General features: G+C 45.7%; 1 protein-coding gene across 1 annotated transcript; it reads left to right on the top strand.

The window, feature by feature from the left end:
• Positions 1-525: 525 nt before the first annotated feature.
• On the top strand, positions 526-16,741 carry Asrgl1 (asparaginase and isoaspartyl peptidase 1). Its single transcript, XM_059261122.1, has 7 exons — positions 526-706; positions 1,207-1,407; positions 10,128-10,270; positions 10,776-10,933; positions 12,861-12,979; positions 15,394-15,504; positions 16,435-16,741. The coding sequence occupies exons 1-7, from the start codon at positions 688-690 to the stop codon at positions 16,638-16,640; spliced, it is 957 nt and encodes a 318-aa protein (XP_059117105.1). The 5' UTR covers positions 526-687; the 3' UTR covers positions 16,641-16,741.
• Positions 16,742-17,019: the final 278 nt, after the last annotated feature.

Here is a 17,019-nt window from a genome sequence, read left to right on the forward strand (position 1 = left end):
CTGTAACTTGTAGCTGCCTCCTCTGGGTGATCTGTTCTCCCTCCTTGGACTATTAGAAGAACAAAACTAGAATCTAGAATTAGCTTGGTGAATACAAGGTTTTTGGTCTTCTAGCCCTGCTGTAACAACTTTAGGGAATTCTGGGAGCAGGAAGAGGACAAATGTCAACAAAATAAGGGCACTGGGAGGTGAAAGGATTTAGAACTGGAATCCCGAGGCTTAGAGGAGGAAGTGCGCTGGGGTTTTCAGGTGCTCGGAGCATCTAATGCACAGAATCGGGCAAGTTACAGGCGGTTATATACTTTCTTTTTTGCTCCTCACGGTATCTTAGAACGGAGTCACTTAAAGGTGAGAGCTTTTAATTTAGAGTACTAACTAAGGCTTAAGAGCGTGCAATAATTGTAAGGCACAGAAGACAGAGGGGTGCCGCGTGCTTCTAGGGAGGTCAATGAGAAGAAGAGCAGCATTGGTCGGTGGATCTGGAGCCGGGAGGCTAGTGCGCCGCGAAAGGAACCAAGGGCTTTACGGTACCTCGGTGGCTCCGCGGCCCCAGCCTCGTGCGCAGGCGCGGAACCGTTGCCTGCCGAGCGGTTGCCGGCCGAGCGGTTTGGTGCCCAGTGGCTTGGCCAGCTTGACATCCTGGCGACCGACCCGCCCCGAAACAGTGTTCCGTCCGTCCGCGGCTCCATGGCTGCGTCACCTCGAGGTACGGGAGAGTGAACAAGAGCAAAACTGTAGGATTTACCAAGGGCGAGAAGCTCAGGTTCAGTCCTCAGGCTGCCCCGGACCCCTCGGCGGAGGGAACCTGAACAGGGAGCACGTACCCCGGAGAAACTGAGGCACAGAGAGAAGCCTAGGAGGAGAACTGGAGCTGTGACACTTGCGTCCTGGGTACCGGCTACCCAACACGAGATGGAAGAGTGGTGTTCTTGGGGAAAACTGAGGCTGAGGGTCAGCGCTGTGGCTCAGGCGCCGGCTCAGAGTCCTGAAACCCAGCATTCTGAGCCACAGATGCCCAGGCCATGCTCCGGGGTCGGGGTGCGGGAGTATGGGAGAAATGCTGGGGACCAGGAGTCGCTTTGGGCTTTTTGTACATAATTCACACCGAGCTGTCCCTCCACTCTTCGCAGTCTAAAAAACCGAAACGACTTGGGTCGGTTCTCTTGAACCGGTTCAATATGACGCTTGACCCTTTCTGATGCCTAGGCTCCATCGATGCGAGTCTCGTGGTGGTAGTCCACGGTGGCGGAGCCAGCAACATCTCGGCTGACCGGAAAGAGCGGGTGCGCGAGGGCATCGCCAAAGCAGCCACCGAGGGCTACAACATCCTCAAGGCCGGAGGGAGCGCGGTTGATGCTGTGGAAAGAGCCGTGATTGTCCTGGAAAACGACCCGGAGTTCAACGCAGGTAAACTGTGCTTTGCCTATTGAAAAATGCCAAATCGGGGCAAGCTCCTGCCCAAATAGACGCAGTATCCCTGAGTCTGGCTGGCTTTGTGGTCAAACAGTATGCTAGGACAAGATGCAATATTGAATTTACTCATTCTGCATTAAGCAACTTGTTTTGAGAATTTTTAAGTCTACTAATTCACCCTTTATTTAACCCTAAGAATTCAGTACTAAAAGCATTTTGCTGGGGAGCCCTCCATAGCCTCAAATTCAATCTTCAAGCCCTAGCCTCCCAAGTGCTGGGGTTACAGGTGTAGACTTTTTATATTTGTGGTCCTTGGGGTAGACCTAACATACCATAAAATGTAGCCATTTTGACTTTAAGAAACGTATATACGTACCCCACCCCCATGCCCCCGCCGCCGCATTGTGGTGTGTGTGTGTGTGTGTGTGTGTGTGTTTCTCTGCCTCTCCCCTTTTAGGCTCAGAAATCCTGAAACTGATGCTGGGAGAGTCCTTTATTATAATATCTGGCCCCTGATAAATAATAAAGTCTCTAATCATCTTTCTGACTAGTAAATTGACTTTGGATAAGTCTCTAGGTGGAGACTCTTTTTTACAGACCAAGTTGTTAAGTGGAAGCTTGGGATTTACAGCCCCTCTTAACCTTTGTAAAAGAGAAAAGGGCCCTCACAGTCAAACAATCCAAAAAAAACCCTGAATTTGGGGGTTGGGAGAACTTCCAAGCTGGTGAGTATGGCCATGTGCCAGACCCAACTCCACAGCAAAAGTAGGTCCAGCAGCCAGCACCCTTCCTGACCCTGACCTGTGTGCATCTTCATTTGCTGATCTACTGCCCCCTTTATATAACATGCTGGTAATATGTCTGACTGAGTTCTATGAACTGCTCTAGAAAATTACGGCTTGCATTCCTCTGGCAGAAGTTATGGATAGCCTACTGCTTAGAATTGGCATCTAAAGTAAGGAAGCAATTTGGGGGGACTGTGGGATCTGACTCTTCAAGTGGCTAGTGTCAGAAGGTCAGCGTCTGCCAGAGCACTGATGTGGGGAGGGAACTCACACATCTATGTGGGGAGTAAAGTGCTGAGGATGGAAGAGGCCCCAGAGCTCTTTCCCTGCTCCTTTACAGTTACTCTCCCTTGTCACCAGCGTCAGCCCCTTGACCTACTTTCGTCAGAGTAAACGGGTTTGCATTTCCTAAAAACTCATATAAATGCAGTCAGAATGAATTATTTGTTTGGCCATGTTCTAGGATAATAATCACCATAGTTAATGTGTCTACACATCCCAGGTAGGAGTGGTCTAAGAAATTCAGAAGATTAACTCACTTAATCTGCACTATAGTGCTGTGATGTAAGCATAATTATTCTGCTCATCTCTCATAACACTTCAGACACAGAAAGATTAGCTTACTTGGAAAACATTTCTTTCTTTTGTTTTAAAATAGAAAACCTAAGATCTTAAGATTAAAATACTTCTTGGAACTGCACCACCCACATACCATCTGTCAGGGGAAAAAAATTTCAGGATATCTTAACCACTAATCATCATGTATGTATTGAGTGTTTGCTCTGTTGCCTTGACTCTGTTCAGCACTCTTGACAATGAAAAATTTTGTAAATCAATCTGCCTGTCTACAGATTGAGACATTACAGTGCACGTTCATGGAGGTTTCTGGAGATAGAATTTAAGGCTGCTTGTCAATCAGTGTGCCAGCAGGGTGGAGCCACAGCCATGCCTATGAGGGTCAGTCTAAGCTGTGTCTGCTTGCAAGAAAGACCAGGCATGCGTGAGACATACAGATATACATGCAGGCAAACACTTATACACGTAAAATACAAAAGAAAAAAAAAAACAACAACAACAAAACCAAAACAAAGCAAACCCCTGCTGCATATTAGGTGGCCAGAAGGTTCATGAGTGTAGAAAGGGAAACACAGTTTTTTTTTCTACATATTTTTCCAATAATTTGTACAGAACATTGAAATTTGATACACACTTTGAAGCACACAAAATTTTATTCATAACCAAATACATCTAAAATTTTTAGAAGAAAATGTTTAGGAATAGGGGCTATGAATTGATATTCTTGCCCTTGTTTTGACATCTCCAGGTGATTCTGAGGTGTCCCCAAGTTTAGAAGCCACTATCAGAGTGCCATATAATTTTAATGTTTTAATCTCATATATTTACATGCAACAAAATCCCCTTTTCTAAGTATAGTTCTGCCTGTGGCAAACATATCGTATAATAACCACTGCCAAAATGAAGACATAAAAACCCCATTGCTCCACATCCCTTTGAGTCTGTTCTCCATGCAGCTGTCTCCCGCTAGCAACCATTTCCTGTGCCTGTGGTCTTTGCCCGTTGTCACAATGGAACCTGTGATGTGGTCAGTTGTTGCATCTGGTCTCTGCTTACCATGATGTGTTAGTGATCTCCATAGCCACAGGGATCCATGATTTCACCCTTTTATGCCTAACAATATTCTGCTACCTAGCACGTCCATCACAGCCAAGGAGAGCCCAATACAGAACCATAAACTTACTTAAAACCTGAATTTTTACAATTTTTTTTGACTCAAGTTATGTGGCTCTTAAATGTGAACTTTGGAGCTGACAGTGTTGTACTGCAGTGTCAAAGAGTGGCCCTCCTGGTAAATGGACCGCCACTGTGTAGCCATTCACCAGCTGGACATGGTCTGCCTGGGGACACTTAAGTCACCGTAAACACAAATGGAGGATTTTTGTGTGAGCAAAAGTTTTACTTCTTGGGCATTCAAGAGAGGTTGTAGTCTCGTTTGGCAGGAGGATATTTAACTTCATTAGGAACTTCTAAACTGTGTGGTTGTGAATGCCATCTTCTATTTCCAGGAGCACACAAACACTCTGATGGGTTGTTTTAACTTTAGCCAGCCTAATTGTCAAAGTAAACATGTGCTATAGTGCTAATTTGCATTTCATAAAATGGTAAAAGATATTAAACATTTTTTTGTGTGTGTATGTATTCAATCAAGCCCTCTGTCTGTTTTCATTAGGTTACTTTCCTTCCAAATAGTTCTGGAGGTTCCTTTTATATTTGCGATATAAATCTCTCATTAGACATATGAATGTGATCAGCAGATTTCTTCTTCACTCTCACTTTATCTTTTCTGTCTCTTGTAAAGGTCTTTGAAGGAGTGTGGAGTAGAATAAGGTAGAAAAGACTGGTTATTATTAGGTGGTGGTTGTTGATTTAGTTAGTGATTCACTTCAAGCCCTGCCGGTACGGCCTGTTTGCCGAGCATGACTGCACTGCAGCCTGGAACAGAGGGACCTAGGGAGTTAGCTGAAACAGTGGGTCCTTGCACTTAGCAACCTGCTGACTGCCGAGTGTGCCTCTGAAATCTCGCTTGCTTGCCCACCCCACCTTGTGGTTCTTTGAGTTTAAAATGAAATTACAGTCTGAACCTAAGACCATCGTGGCTTCAGCCCCCCAGTGTCGGCTCCCATCTCCCACTCTCCTTGGTGCTGGAGTGCTGACTCCAGAGAGTCCCACATCAAGTGTAGAAGCACAGCTTAGCCGTTTTCATTGTTGTAACAAATCATGCATTTCCTATCATAGCTTAAAGAATATTTGCCTAGAAATTTTCTTTTTCGTTATCATCTAAAATTTTAAATATATTTGGTTATGAATAAAATTTTGTGTGCTTCAAACTGTGTATGGAGTTTTAATGTTCTGTATAAATCATTGGAAAAAATATGTAGGAAAAAAACAAACTGTGCTTCCTTTTTTACATTCAAAGGACACACTGGCCTTTTAATATTTAGCAGGATTTTATTTGGAGTTTTTTGTTTTTTGTTTTGTTTTTGGTTTGAGGTTTTTTTTGTTGTTGTTATTTTGTTTTTTGATGTTTTTGTTTGTTTTGTTATGGGTTTTTGTTTGTATTTTATGTGTATGAGAGTTTTCCTGCTTGTATATTTGTGTGTCTCATGCATTCCTGGTGCCCTCAGAGGTCAGAAGAAGGTGTTGGACCACCTGGGAATGGAGTTTATAGACAGTTGTGAGCCACCATGTGGATGCTAGGGACTGAACCTGGATCCTTTGGAGAGCAACCAGTGCTCTTAACCACAGAGCTGTCTCTCCAGCCTGAAGCAAGGTTTTCCATACCATCAATTCTCTAACACTCTGGATTCTGTCAACTAGTTTTCTACCTCGGTGGTTCTCAACCTGTGGGTCACAACCCCTAGAGGGGTCACATACCAGATATTTGCAATTCATAACAGTAGCAGAATTACAGTTATAAAGTAGTAGTGAAATAATTTTATGGTTGGGGTCACCACAATATGAAGAACTGTATTAAAGGGTCGCAGCATTAGGAAGGTTGAGAACCACTGCTCTACCTGGAGCTAATATAGACTCAGCACATATTAAGGGCTCAGTTGTACAAGACTGCCCCCTACTTTAAACACCAGTCAAAAATATTGGGTCCCCAGATTAGTCAGACCTCTACGCATTGTGGCTACAAACTGAGTGGGCTTCCAATATTGCCCTGCTCAGGTTCAGTCGTTTTCTATGATGACTGAAAATTCCAGAAAAATTCTTACTTGTATTTGCTCATTTGTTATAAAGTAAATAATGAAGAATAGTAGTGATCAGCCAAGCCGGGCATGGTGCCACATGCATTTAATCCCAACACTCGAGAGGCAGAGGCAAGTGGATCTCTGCGAGTTCAAAGCCAGCTTAGTCTACATAGTGAGTTCCAAGACAGCCAGGGCTGTGTAAAGAGACCCTGTCTCAAAACAAAACAAAACAAAAACAGATCAGCCACAGGAAGGGGGCATGCAGTGCAAACCTGGTCATTCTGACACTTATCTACCAGGACTGAGCTGAAATCCCGCCACTGAGTCTGCAGCTTTCACACTTGGTACCACGTGCAAATAAGCAGACAGTTGTGTGTTGCAGAGGGGGTAGGGGGTGTAAAATGACCAATGAGTGAAGAAGAGGATTTCATGCTCTAGAGGCATGGTCCTTCCTGAGCAAAAATCCTGGTGGGTTTTTACTAGGGCTGGGCTGGGTGTTGGGGATGGGGTAATGCATACTGTCATTATAGCTTTTCACAAAGAAGGGAGATCTTCAGTACCCAGGCTGCCACTTCTTGTCGTCCTAATTTGGATGTGGTTGGATCTGCTCTGGCACCTATGGGTGCAGTTTTTATCATTAGGAGATTAATGATGCCCAGGTCACCTGGAGTATCAACAAGATGTCCAGCTGGTCTTGAGAGTTGACACATCTGTGTCCAGGAATATGCGATGATTATGTGATGACACCTGGGAGCATGTTATCAGCATCCAGTGGAGCTGATGGGACCACAGGCTGGTAACGGAGGGCTCAGACTGGTTCAGTCCTACAGATTCGGGACCTGGTCTCCACACATCGTCCCATGTGCCTGCCAGGGCAGCCAGTAAAATTCAGGGAACATATTTACCAGCTTCTTATAAAGGAACAGACTGCTGATGTGTCTACTAAAAGTGTTTAGTCATTTTTTTTTTAGTGTTTTCCCCCTTAGTATGAAGTTTCATAAGTTACTTGTATACTCTAGATAGAAATCTTTTGTTACATACATTAGTTTGGTCTGTAAATTTTTATCTCTCAGTTGGACCAAAAAAAAAAATTATCCACGCTGCCTTTCAATGAGTCCTTTTAGAAAGTTTACACTTTCTACAACTACTGACAGGTTCAGGGCTTGTATCAGCTATTGTGTTTGGGGGTCTGTTTACCCTCATTTTCTGCTTGTTCTTGCTTCCTCTAAGGTATTTGAACATTGGTTTTAGAAATCTGTTTTGCTTTATCAATAATATTGAGTATATATCTTTGCATAGAATTTTAGGACTTTGCTCTGGAGATTGTTTTATGTATTGATACAGCCACTCTGTAATGATACAAGCATCTTACAAGTGGAGGTGAACTACAGAGACCTCACCTCTGCGCTCAGCTGGTGCTAAGTCTCACATTCCGCTTTTCAGCTTTCTTTGTGTGTGCATTGGGAGCAAAGTTCAGGATCTTGTTGTCAATATTTTTTTTTTTTTTGTAACAACCAACAAACGTAAACTAAGAAACCACAGAGGAGAAGGCAAGCCCACTGCATTTGCCCAAATTTTCCTCTCTGCAGCTGGTTCTTCCATCTTGGTTTTGCAGGAGTCCTCCTCCTATTGCTGCCTCCCTGCTCAAGGCCTCTCACAGCCATTCTTCTGGGTTAGGTCCACTGGCAACGGAGTCTGGTTTCCTCCGTCTGTGTTATAGACTGAATGTTTGTACCCATGTTTGTGCCCCTACAAAATTCTAATGTTGAACCCAGGATCCCCCACTGTGCCAGTCTGGAGATATGGCCACTAAGGAAATTGTTCACATTAAGTGAGGGCATGGGACGGAGTTCTGATCTAATTGGATTAGCATTCTTACAAAAAGAACCAGAGAGGCTAGAGTCGTGGGCTCAGTGGTAAAGAGCACTGGCTGTCTTCTAGAGGACCTGGGTTCAATTCCCAGCACCCACATGGTAGCTCACAGCTGTCTGTAACTCCGGTTGCAGGGGAACTGACGACCTCTTCTGGCCTCCAAGGACACCGGGCACACATGTCGTGCACAGACATACATGCAGACAAAACACCCACACACATAAAGTAAATCAGTTAAAAAACAACAAAACAAAACAAAAAATACTGGGGATGGCTCCTCAGGTAGAGTGCTCAATTGTGAGAAGCTGAATTTGGATCCTCAGAACCCACACAGATCCACAGTAGACCACATCTGTAATCCTTGCACTCCTACAACATGGTGGGAGGTGGAGGCAGGAGAATTGGCAGGTGCTCGTGGCCCAGCCTGGTGTGTACAGCGGTGAACACTCGACCCTGTCTAAAACAAGATGAAAGGTGGTTCCCCTGGCCTCCACAGCTGTACTGTGGTACAAGATACCAGTACTCATAAGAACACACACAATGATCTTCATTAACTGACTAGAGTTTACCTTCTCTGTGGCAGCAGGAGAGAGCATTGGAATGCAGTGAGTTGGAGACTACCTACAAGCCAACCTCAGAAAAAGGTCGACTTTGACCTTAGGCTTCCCAGCCTGCAGATTAAGAAATAATTTTCTGTTCTGTAAGCAACCCAGTCTGGGGTATCTCGTTTTAGATTAGAACAATCTTGATTTCCTAAGTGTATAGGAAGGGTATTTATTTGTTAGACACACCATTCTGACTTCAGAGTTCTTTTCTTTCAGCCCTTGGAAAATGCTGTCCTCTTTCTGGCCTCCATGGTTTCTGCTGAGAAATCCTTTGTCATTATAATTCGTTTTCCTCTGTAAGGAAGGTGTTGTTTCTTTCTTGCTACTTTCAAGACTTTTTCGAGTGCTTGGAATTGAACTTTCCTGGCCCCTCAAGACATTTTTATATTGATTATGATGTCTTATTGTGAATCCCTTTGATTTTGATAGTTATTGGGGCTTTGCTCAGCCTCTTGAATTTGTAGATTTAAACCATTTGTCAAATGTGGACAATTTTCAATCATCACTTCCTTGAATGTTTTTTAGACCGAGGCTCTGCCTCCTCCTTTAGGGACACCAGCGAATTAAGTGTTAGGTCTGTTGTTAGGGACCAGTGGTTCCTCAGGCCATTCTCACCCAGCCTCCCCTGTCTACTTTGTACCACTTGTTCAGCTTGGACAATAATATCTTTATTCTTTCTCTTAAGTTAATGTAAATGGAAGCTTTCGTGTGTCCCACTGCTGCTTGGTCCCTAGTAAACACACAGAGGCTTATAGTAATTACAAACTGTATGGTCTCAGGCTCAGGCTTCTTGCTAGCTAGCTCTTTCATCTTAAAGTAACCCATTTCTATTAATCTATGAATTGCCACCTGGCCATAGCATTACCGGTCTGCTGGCATGTTGCATCGGGTTGGCATCTCCCTGACTCTGCCGTTCTTCTCCCTCTCTCTTGGATTTCCCACCTGGCTATAACCTGTCTTACCATAGGCCAAAGCAGCTTCTTTATTAACCAGTGGTGGCAACACATATTCACAGCATACAGAAAGACCATCCACAGCAACTTAACTATTCTTTTTTACTAATTCATACTAATTACACAGATTAATGAAGTTACTGATTTTTCTACATTGACTTAATCTATTTGGTTGCTATGAAAAGAAACAAAGACTAAGTTACTTTTAAAACAGACTTTTATTTTTATTATCATTATTATTGTGAGTGAATATGTGTGTGTGTGTGAGTGTGTGTGTGTGAGCATGGGAGAGTATGCATGTGTGTGAGTGTGTAAGTGGGTGCATATGTGCCATGGCATTTGAGTAGAAGTCAGAGGACAGTTTTCAGAGGACAGTTTTCCTTCCACAGTGGGTTCTAGAAATATAAATGGAACTTGGTCCCTCTGGCTTTCATGAAAAATGTATTAAGTCTATTCATATAAGACCATCCATGCATGAAAGTGGAGCCCCATGACCTATATCTTTCATTAGGCCCCACCTCTTAAAGGTTCCACTACCTCAGTGCTCCAGTCCTGGGGACCTCTGGGAGACAAACAGTTTCCAAACCAGTGGTACCAAGTCATCTGGGTTTTTCATGATGCTCCTCTAGCTGTGGACCAAAGGTGGGTTGAAAGAGGTAGGTTGGAGGAAAATCTGAAGTCTTTCATCAGTTTTCACCCTTGCTTTTCAACTTCTTCTTGGTTTAGGTTGTGGGTCTGTCCTGAATGTAAAAGGTGACGTTGAGATGGATGCTAGTATCATGGATGGGAGAGACCTGTCTGCAGGAGCAGTGTCTGCCGTGCGCTGTGTCGAGAATCCCATTAAACTCGCACGGCTTGTTATGGAAAAGGTACGTGTGATGGAAGCATGGCTTCCTGAGAAGCTGTTCCTGTGGACTTCTGGGATGAAGGGGCCGGCTTGTGTGCATGCTGGAGTTCGCTGTTCTAAACACGCACAGGAAACACACAGAGTGCCATTGGACTGTCACAGGTCAGCCATTACTTGGGTGCTGTTTGATGACTAATAACTTTGTGACACATGCTGACTTTGTCATTACTTGGCCTTCCTTAAGTCAGCTGGGGGCACAGCGCAGTGACAGATCATCTAAGGAGGGCTCACCAAAGCACTGGGGTTGACTGCAAACACAGAGGGAAAAAGGGGGACACAGTTCAGTTTTCATTTCAGGGCCCTTTTAACACTGAAAAAATAGTAGTTATTTGTACATCATATAACAGGTTTTATATATATGTGTGTGTGTGTGTGTGTGTGTGTGTGTGTGTGTGTGTGTTATATATAGTATATATAGTTTAAATTGAAAACAAAATCCCTTCTTTCTCCTTCCCACTCTGGCTTAGACACCTCACTGCTTTCTGACTGGCCATGGTGCAGAGAAATTTGCAGCAGACATAGGGATTCCAGAGATTCCTGTAGAAAAACTGATAACGGAGAGAAGCAAGAAGCACCTGGAGAAAGAGAAGCTTGAGAAGGGGGCCCAGAAAGCTGACTGCCCTAAGTAAGTCCCCGACGCCTCCCAGACTTCCGGAGTCATGCAGGTGGGGAGTTGGGCGGTGTCCCCTCACCTGTGTCCCCCGAGTAATTGAAACTGTGGAGAGAGGGCGACTCTCCTTAGCCATAACTTTACCCTCATTTATTCCTCCTGTATGCATGAGAAGTCAGACTAACAGAGTTCTTCTGTGGCATGCTCAAGCAGAAGGTTGCTAGCTAGGCTTGATGGCACACACGCATAATCCCAACCACCAGGAGGCAGAGACAAGGGGACAGGTTTCAAGGCAGCCTGAGCTGTAGAGTGTAGTGGAGACCCTAGCTCCAAAACTAATAATAATTCACTAGGACCCAGGAGCTCATAAGAGAATAGAATTCAGTCTCATAACACTACAGAGTCACTAGAGTCTACCAGACATCAACCTTCAAATAACCTAGGCAGATTCTATATATTCAGACTAATTATATATATCTGGTCTCCTTTCCTAAAGAATCAGTTTTGATGTGTCTAAGGCAGAGAGGCCAGTCAGGTATAATGTGAAAATCTCTGAGGGAATTCTGATGCCTTTCCAAGTTATGGGATTGAAGATGTTAACATACGGTTATTCTCCCACTCGCTCTCAGATCATGCTGTGTAGCCCAGGCTAAGCCTGGAATTTGAAATCCTCCTCCCTCAGCATCCCAGGTCCTAGGACTTGAGGTTCTTACATCTGTGGACTACAGTCAGGAATGAGGCTGCTGGATCAGTGATTCGTGTTCATTTCAAAGCTGCCTTCCTATTGCTTTCTGAAAGTTGTGTATGAGCAGATGGTGTGGTTCAGTAGGAGAGTATGTGTTTAGTGTGCATAAAGCCCTGGGCTCAATGCCCGGCCCTAAGGAAAAAAATACCTCCAACTGTGCGTCTGCACCAGCCAGTGCTGCTTAGACAGAAAGGAGCAGCCTCTTGCCCTGGACCCTGCAATTAGAGAGGTCAGAACGGTTTATTCCAGAATGCACGGGGCACCTTTGTCACTCAGCATTGGCCCAGCAGGACCGATGACCCTGCCCTCTCTTCCTGTCACTAACACGGTGCAGCCTCAAGGAAGGAAAAGCTTTTCTGCCTGGCTTGCTGTCCCCTCTTGGAAGTAAAGGCTTCCTGAGCCCAAAGTCTGGGCTGTGCCACTTCTGACATCAGAAATGAACACTTTGGGGGAATCTGGGGAGATACAAACAGCAGGACTTAGGTAAGAGGGGGAAATTATCTAAAAAGTAACTCGTGTAGTGCTTACACCACGAAGCACGTTCCATCGCAGTGGCAGCAGCCCACTTCCTTGCCTCCGTGTTTCAGCTGAAGCTTCTGAAGGTAGTCATGAGTTAGCGCCATCTCTCCAAGAGTTAAATTTGTGTATGTGAAGCCGGGCGGTGGTGGTGCATGCCTTTAATCCTAGCACCCGGGAGGCAGAGGCAGGCGGATCTCTGTGAGTTCGAGGCTAGCCTGGTCTACAAAATGAGTTCCAGGAAAGGCGCAAAGCTACAAAGAAAAACTCTGTCTCAAAAAAAAAAAAAAAATTGTGTATGTGTCTATCTCAATAAGAAGCACTTACACCATTTCAATTGTTCTGGTAGCCACATAAAAAAGTAAAAGAAACATATAAAATGTATATGTTGGGGGGTGTCTACTAGCTGGCCTGCAACTTACTATGTACACCAGGCTGACCTCAGACTCACAGAGATTCACCTGCCTCTGCCTCCTGAGTTCTGGGGTGGATATACTCTTTAAAGTGGAATTTAAAGGACTGGGTCTGCCTGCTAGTGACCTGTAGAGTAAGAAACAAATGTTTTCTTGAGCCCAGAATGTTAACATACAATGTAAGAATGTAAGCGATCCTAAGTTACAGTGTTACTTGGGGACTGTTCCTCATCCTCATTCTCTTCCTTTTTCTGCCTATTTTTGGCAGAAACTCAGGAACAGTGGGTGCTGTTGCCTTGGACTGCAAAGGAAACTTGGCTTATGCAACCTCTACTGGGGGAATCGTCAATAAAATGGTTGGCCGAGTTGGAGACTCACCTTGCATAGGTAAGACCCTTGCCTTTCATGTCATCAGATTCTCACTTTTTCCTGCACGATTTCACCTCTTGGTGGCAGCCTCTAGGAGTGGCAATTGGGTTGGTAGAAGTTGTTGGGGACCACTGCTCTGAGGTGTTCACATCTAATAGGCACATCAGTTTCCCCTGGATTACATTTTGAGGACATCTTGGGAGAGAAAGTGAGGATGCTAAAGTTGTCGGAGACTGCAGCATCCTTGCCTGTCTTCTCTGTAGCCCTAGTTTCAGGGTCCTCGGGGTGCTTGCAGAAGGCTGAACACACAGTACCTCTTCCCAGGCATGGCTCACATTAACAATAAAAATAAAGAGCTGGAAAAATTGGGCTGGCGGCAGGACTCAGGGGAAAATACTTGCTGTTCATGTATGAGGACCTGAGTTCAGAGCCCCCGCACCCAGGTAGAAGGCTGGTACAGCAGTTCACATCTGCAGCCCAGCACTGGGAGAGGCAGCAGTGAGTGGCTCTCCAGAGCTTGCTAGCCAGCTAGTGAGCTAAATCATCAAGCTCCGGGGCCAGTGAGAGGTGAGAGATCCTATCTCCAAAAATAAGGTGGAGAGAGATAGAGAGATGCTGGAAATCTACCTCTGCCCTCCACATGCCTACCTGCACATGCACACAGTTGTGCACACACACATACACACACACACACACACACACACACACACACACCGAGAACTTCATGTTTACGGGTACTACATGTGAGTAGCACACTCCTATAGACTGAAATGCCCTTCATATCAACACCACACCCCAAACAGGAAACAGTGTGCTGTAGGAGTGCATCTTTTGCTCTGTGCAATTTGTACTTTCTTGTGGGAATTTCCACAAGCCCCTGCAGCTGAATTACATTTCAAGAAACAGCTAAATTGTTCCATCTGCCCAAAGGAACAGCTTATACTTTTAGTAGAAAACTTGACCTTTGGTGTTTGCTGTGATACTCTTAGTGATCATTAACACCCTTGACAACCTTTGTACCCTGTCCGGTGATGGCCTGGAGGAAATGCATGAAGCCTCTTTAAAAATCAGAGGCTGCCTGTTGTTTCAGCACTCAGAAGCAGACATGAAACACTCACCCTTTTGCTCCTTAGCCAAAAAACTGCTAAAATACGGCTGCTCACTACTACAGCCTGTATCCAGCTGGGATCAGACCAGACTTCAGGCTCCAGGCTCCAGGGCCAGGTGGGGTCAGGGCCTAGAATTAAGTTCAGGCTTTGTGAGTCTTTATGGCAAAGTACAAAGAGGGAAAATCTGTGATCTGAAGCCCAGAAGCCACTGGTTTGTGGGCACCAAAGGTGCTCATCTTGACCTTTCTGATAAGCATTCTCCAGGAAGGTCCAGCTGTCCCTCAAGGATATTCTGCAGGTAACACTAGGCACACGGTAACATTTACCTCAGCAGTGCAATTGTCACCCTGAAAAGGGGGATGCCAATGCCAGGATCCGTGGAGTCCCCTTGGCCTTCGATGACTCTAAGGGAACTGAAAAGAAAATGAAGACTTGGCTGCTTCCCAATAGGACGGCCTTGTTGACACCATGGAGTCAGTCTGTTCACCCCCCAGCAAAAGCTTGAAGGAAAGGGAAAAGCTGCCTCCTTCATATTCCTTACCTAATCTCTGCTCCCCCGAACCAGAACCATGGAGTTACCTGCTTTCCAACACCCTGGGAAACTAACACTCAGCAGAAATCTGCCCTTCTGAGCCCTTACCCCACACCCAGCGTCATTTCCTAAGGCAAATGTCAACATGATGCTTCTGTATCATCCAGAACAGGGTAGAGGAGCCTTCCAGGCTGTGGGACTCAGGCCGGTGGTTGTGTGAACAGATAAGGGATGATGGAGGGATGACTATAGAGTCGCACTGACTAGGGGAGAAGTTATCAAAGTCACTTTGGCTTCAGAACCCATTATATGGATAGCCCAGACTAGTTCTATCCGGTCTCATTAAGTTACTTTCAACAGATAAAATTGCTTTCATGGTGTATGTAGAGGTAAGCCTTGGGAGAGTTCAGTTTTCCCAAATTATTTTAATGTCCAGTGGCTGACCTAGTCATCCGGGTGGCACCTCCAAGGTGTTCTTCATCCTTAGGGAGTGGGGTGTGCAGGAGGAATGGCATCACTGAGAGGAGAGAGGTGGACATCCTTTGGGACAAAGGAGGTATTACCCTGGTGTCACTGCTCTGTGAAGGGCCACATCTGCCTCCTTCAGGTCCCTTCAGCCTGGACCCTGTGTGTTTACAGGTGCCCCCTTGGACACTTTTGCATCACGGACCATGAATATGGGTCTGACCTCTGTCTACACCTCTAGGATATAATGTTATGTAGCATGGGCCTTGTGTTTGAACTTTTTGACTGTTGTTGCTCAGTTAGAACCAGTCACCTTTTTTGGACAGGAGCTGGAGGTTATGCAGACAATAACCTTGGAGCCGTTTCAACCACAGGACATGGGGAAAGTATCCTGAAGGTGAATCTGGCCAGACTTGCCCTCTTCCATGTAGAACAAGGTACGTAGGCTGTGAACAAGTGCCTAACCGGTAAAGACAAGTTCATAGATGCTATTTGATCACTGACGGGGTAGTGTATGGAACCTTTCTTGCCCCAAGGTAGTTCATACTATTCTAAGACATGCCTACCTTCTGTAGACTACTGTTCTAGAATATCATTCTCTGGGCTGGGCAAATGTCAGTGTGTGAGAGCACTTGCTGCACAAGCTGAAGAGCTTCATTCAGATCCCAAGGACGTGTTAAAGTCAGGAGTGGTTGTGCAGATGCCTGGAGGCACCTCAGCACTGCAGAGAGAGAAACAGGAGGACCACTGGGATTTGCTGGATGGCAGTGTACCCAAAACACAAACCAACAAACCAGCAAGCCCCAGGCTCAGTGAGAAACCCCGTCTCAGGGGACTAAGGCAGAACATGATTGAGTAGGACACCTAGTGTCCTCTGGCTCCATGCATATGTGTGGGCACACACATGGGCACATACACAGTACATGCCTGCTGTTCTCTTTCCCATCACAGAAGAAAGGCAATAGAGAGGAGTTGACCTTGACCATGGTGTAAGAGGGAAGATGTCTCCGTCCCCTTTAAGCGTTCATGTTGTAGTACTTTGCTGGTCAGTATGACCAGATGTCTGACGAGGCACACCTTCAGGACGTTTGTTTTGTTTCACACTTTGAGGAAGTATGGGCCATAGTGATGGACAGCTTTGTGGCAGTGGGAATGTGCAGCAGTTGCTTGCTCATATCTCGGTGGACCAGGAAACAGACAGGATAGGAGGCAGGGCTGGTCCCCACCCCTTCTCCCAGAACCCACTTTCTCTAGTGAAGCTCAGCCATAGATTTCGCAATGCCCCAAAGCTGGGGTCCAGGTGTCCAAACATGGGAGCCTGTGAAGATTATCACATGTGATGTTTCTCAACCTCTCCTTGTTTTCAGGAAAGACCGTAAATGAGGCTGCTGAGTTGGCATTGAATTATATGAAGTCAAAGGTCAAAGGTCTAGGTGGCCTCATCTTGGTCAGCAAAACAGGAGACTGGGTAGCAAAGTGGACCTCTGCCTCCATGCCCTGGGCAGCGGTGAAGAATGGCAAGCTGCAGGCCGGCATTGACCTTTGTGAAACCAAGACCAGGGACCTGCCCTAAGCCCCAGAAGATTGTAATCTGCTTGCTAGCCTGGAAGTGAAGTTGAGCTGCCTGGTGTGGAGACCTAGCTTAATCAATTAGATGTAGACATGGAAAACTTACGCAGTCTGTCCCTCCTTTTGTTGCCTTGGTAATAAGTCAATGGATGTTTGGTTGAGGGTCGGGTTCTGGAGCCATGAGAGGTGCCTCTGTTGAGAGCAGTGAAGGTGGAAGCCTAGGGAGCCCTTCCTTCCCAGTCTCCATCGTGCAAGGCTAGAAGAAGGGAGCTGCTAGATTTTGGCCACAGAACTGCCTCTGGGCTGGGAATGCCTTTTGGATTGGGAGAAGAGCAATGTGCAGCTGCTAGACTGGGAGCGTGTGGGAGCAGGGGCTGAAGAAA

This window comes from Peromyscus eremicus, chromosome 1 (assembly GCF_949786415.1).
Source record: "Peromyscus eremicus chromosome 1, PerEre_H2_v1, whole genome shotgun sequence".
NCBI classification, from domain to species: domain Eukaryota; kingdom Metazoa; phylum Chordata; class Mammalia; order Rodentia; family Cricetidae; genus Peromyscus; species Peromyscus eremicus.

Bases quoted from the DNA above. Each gene is read 5' to 3' on its own strand.
- Asrgl1 (XM_059261122.1), top strand. The intron at 1,408-10,127 runs GTAAACTGTGCT...TTCTTGGTTTAG, and splicing joins CGACCCGGAGTTCAACGCAG to GTTGTGGGTCTGTCCTGAAT. The intron at 15,505-16,434 runs GTACGTAGGCTG...CCTTGTTTTCAG, and splicing joins CCTCTTCCATGTAGAACAAG to GAAAGACCGTAAATGAGGCT.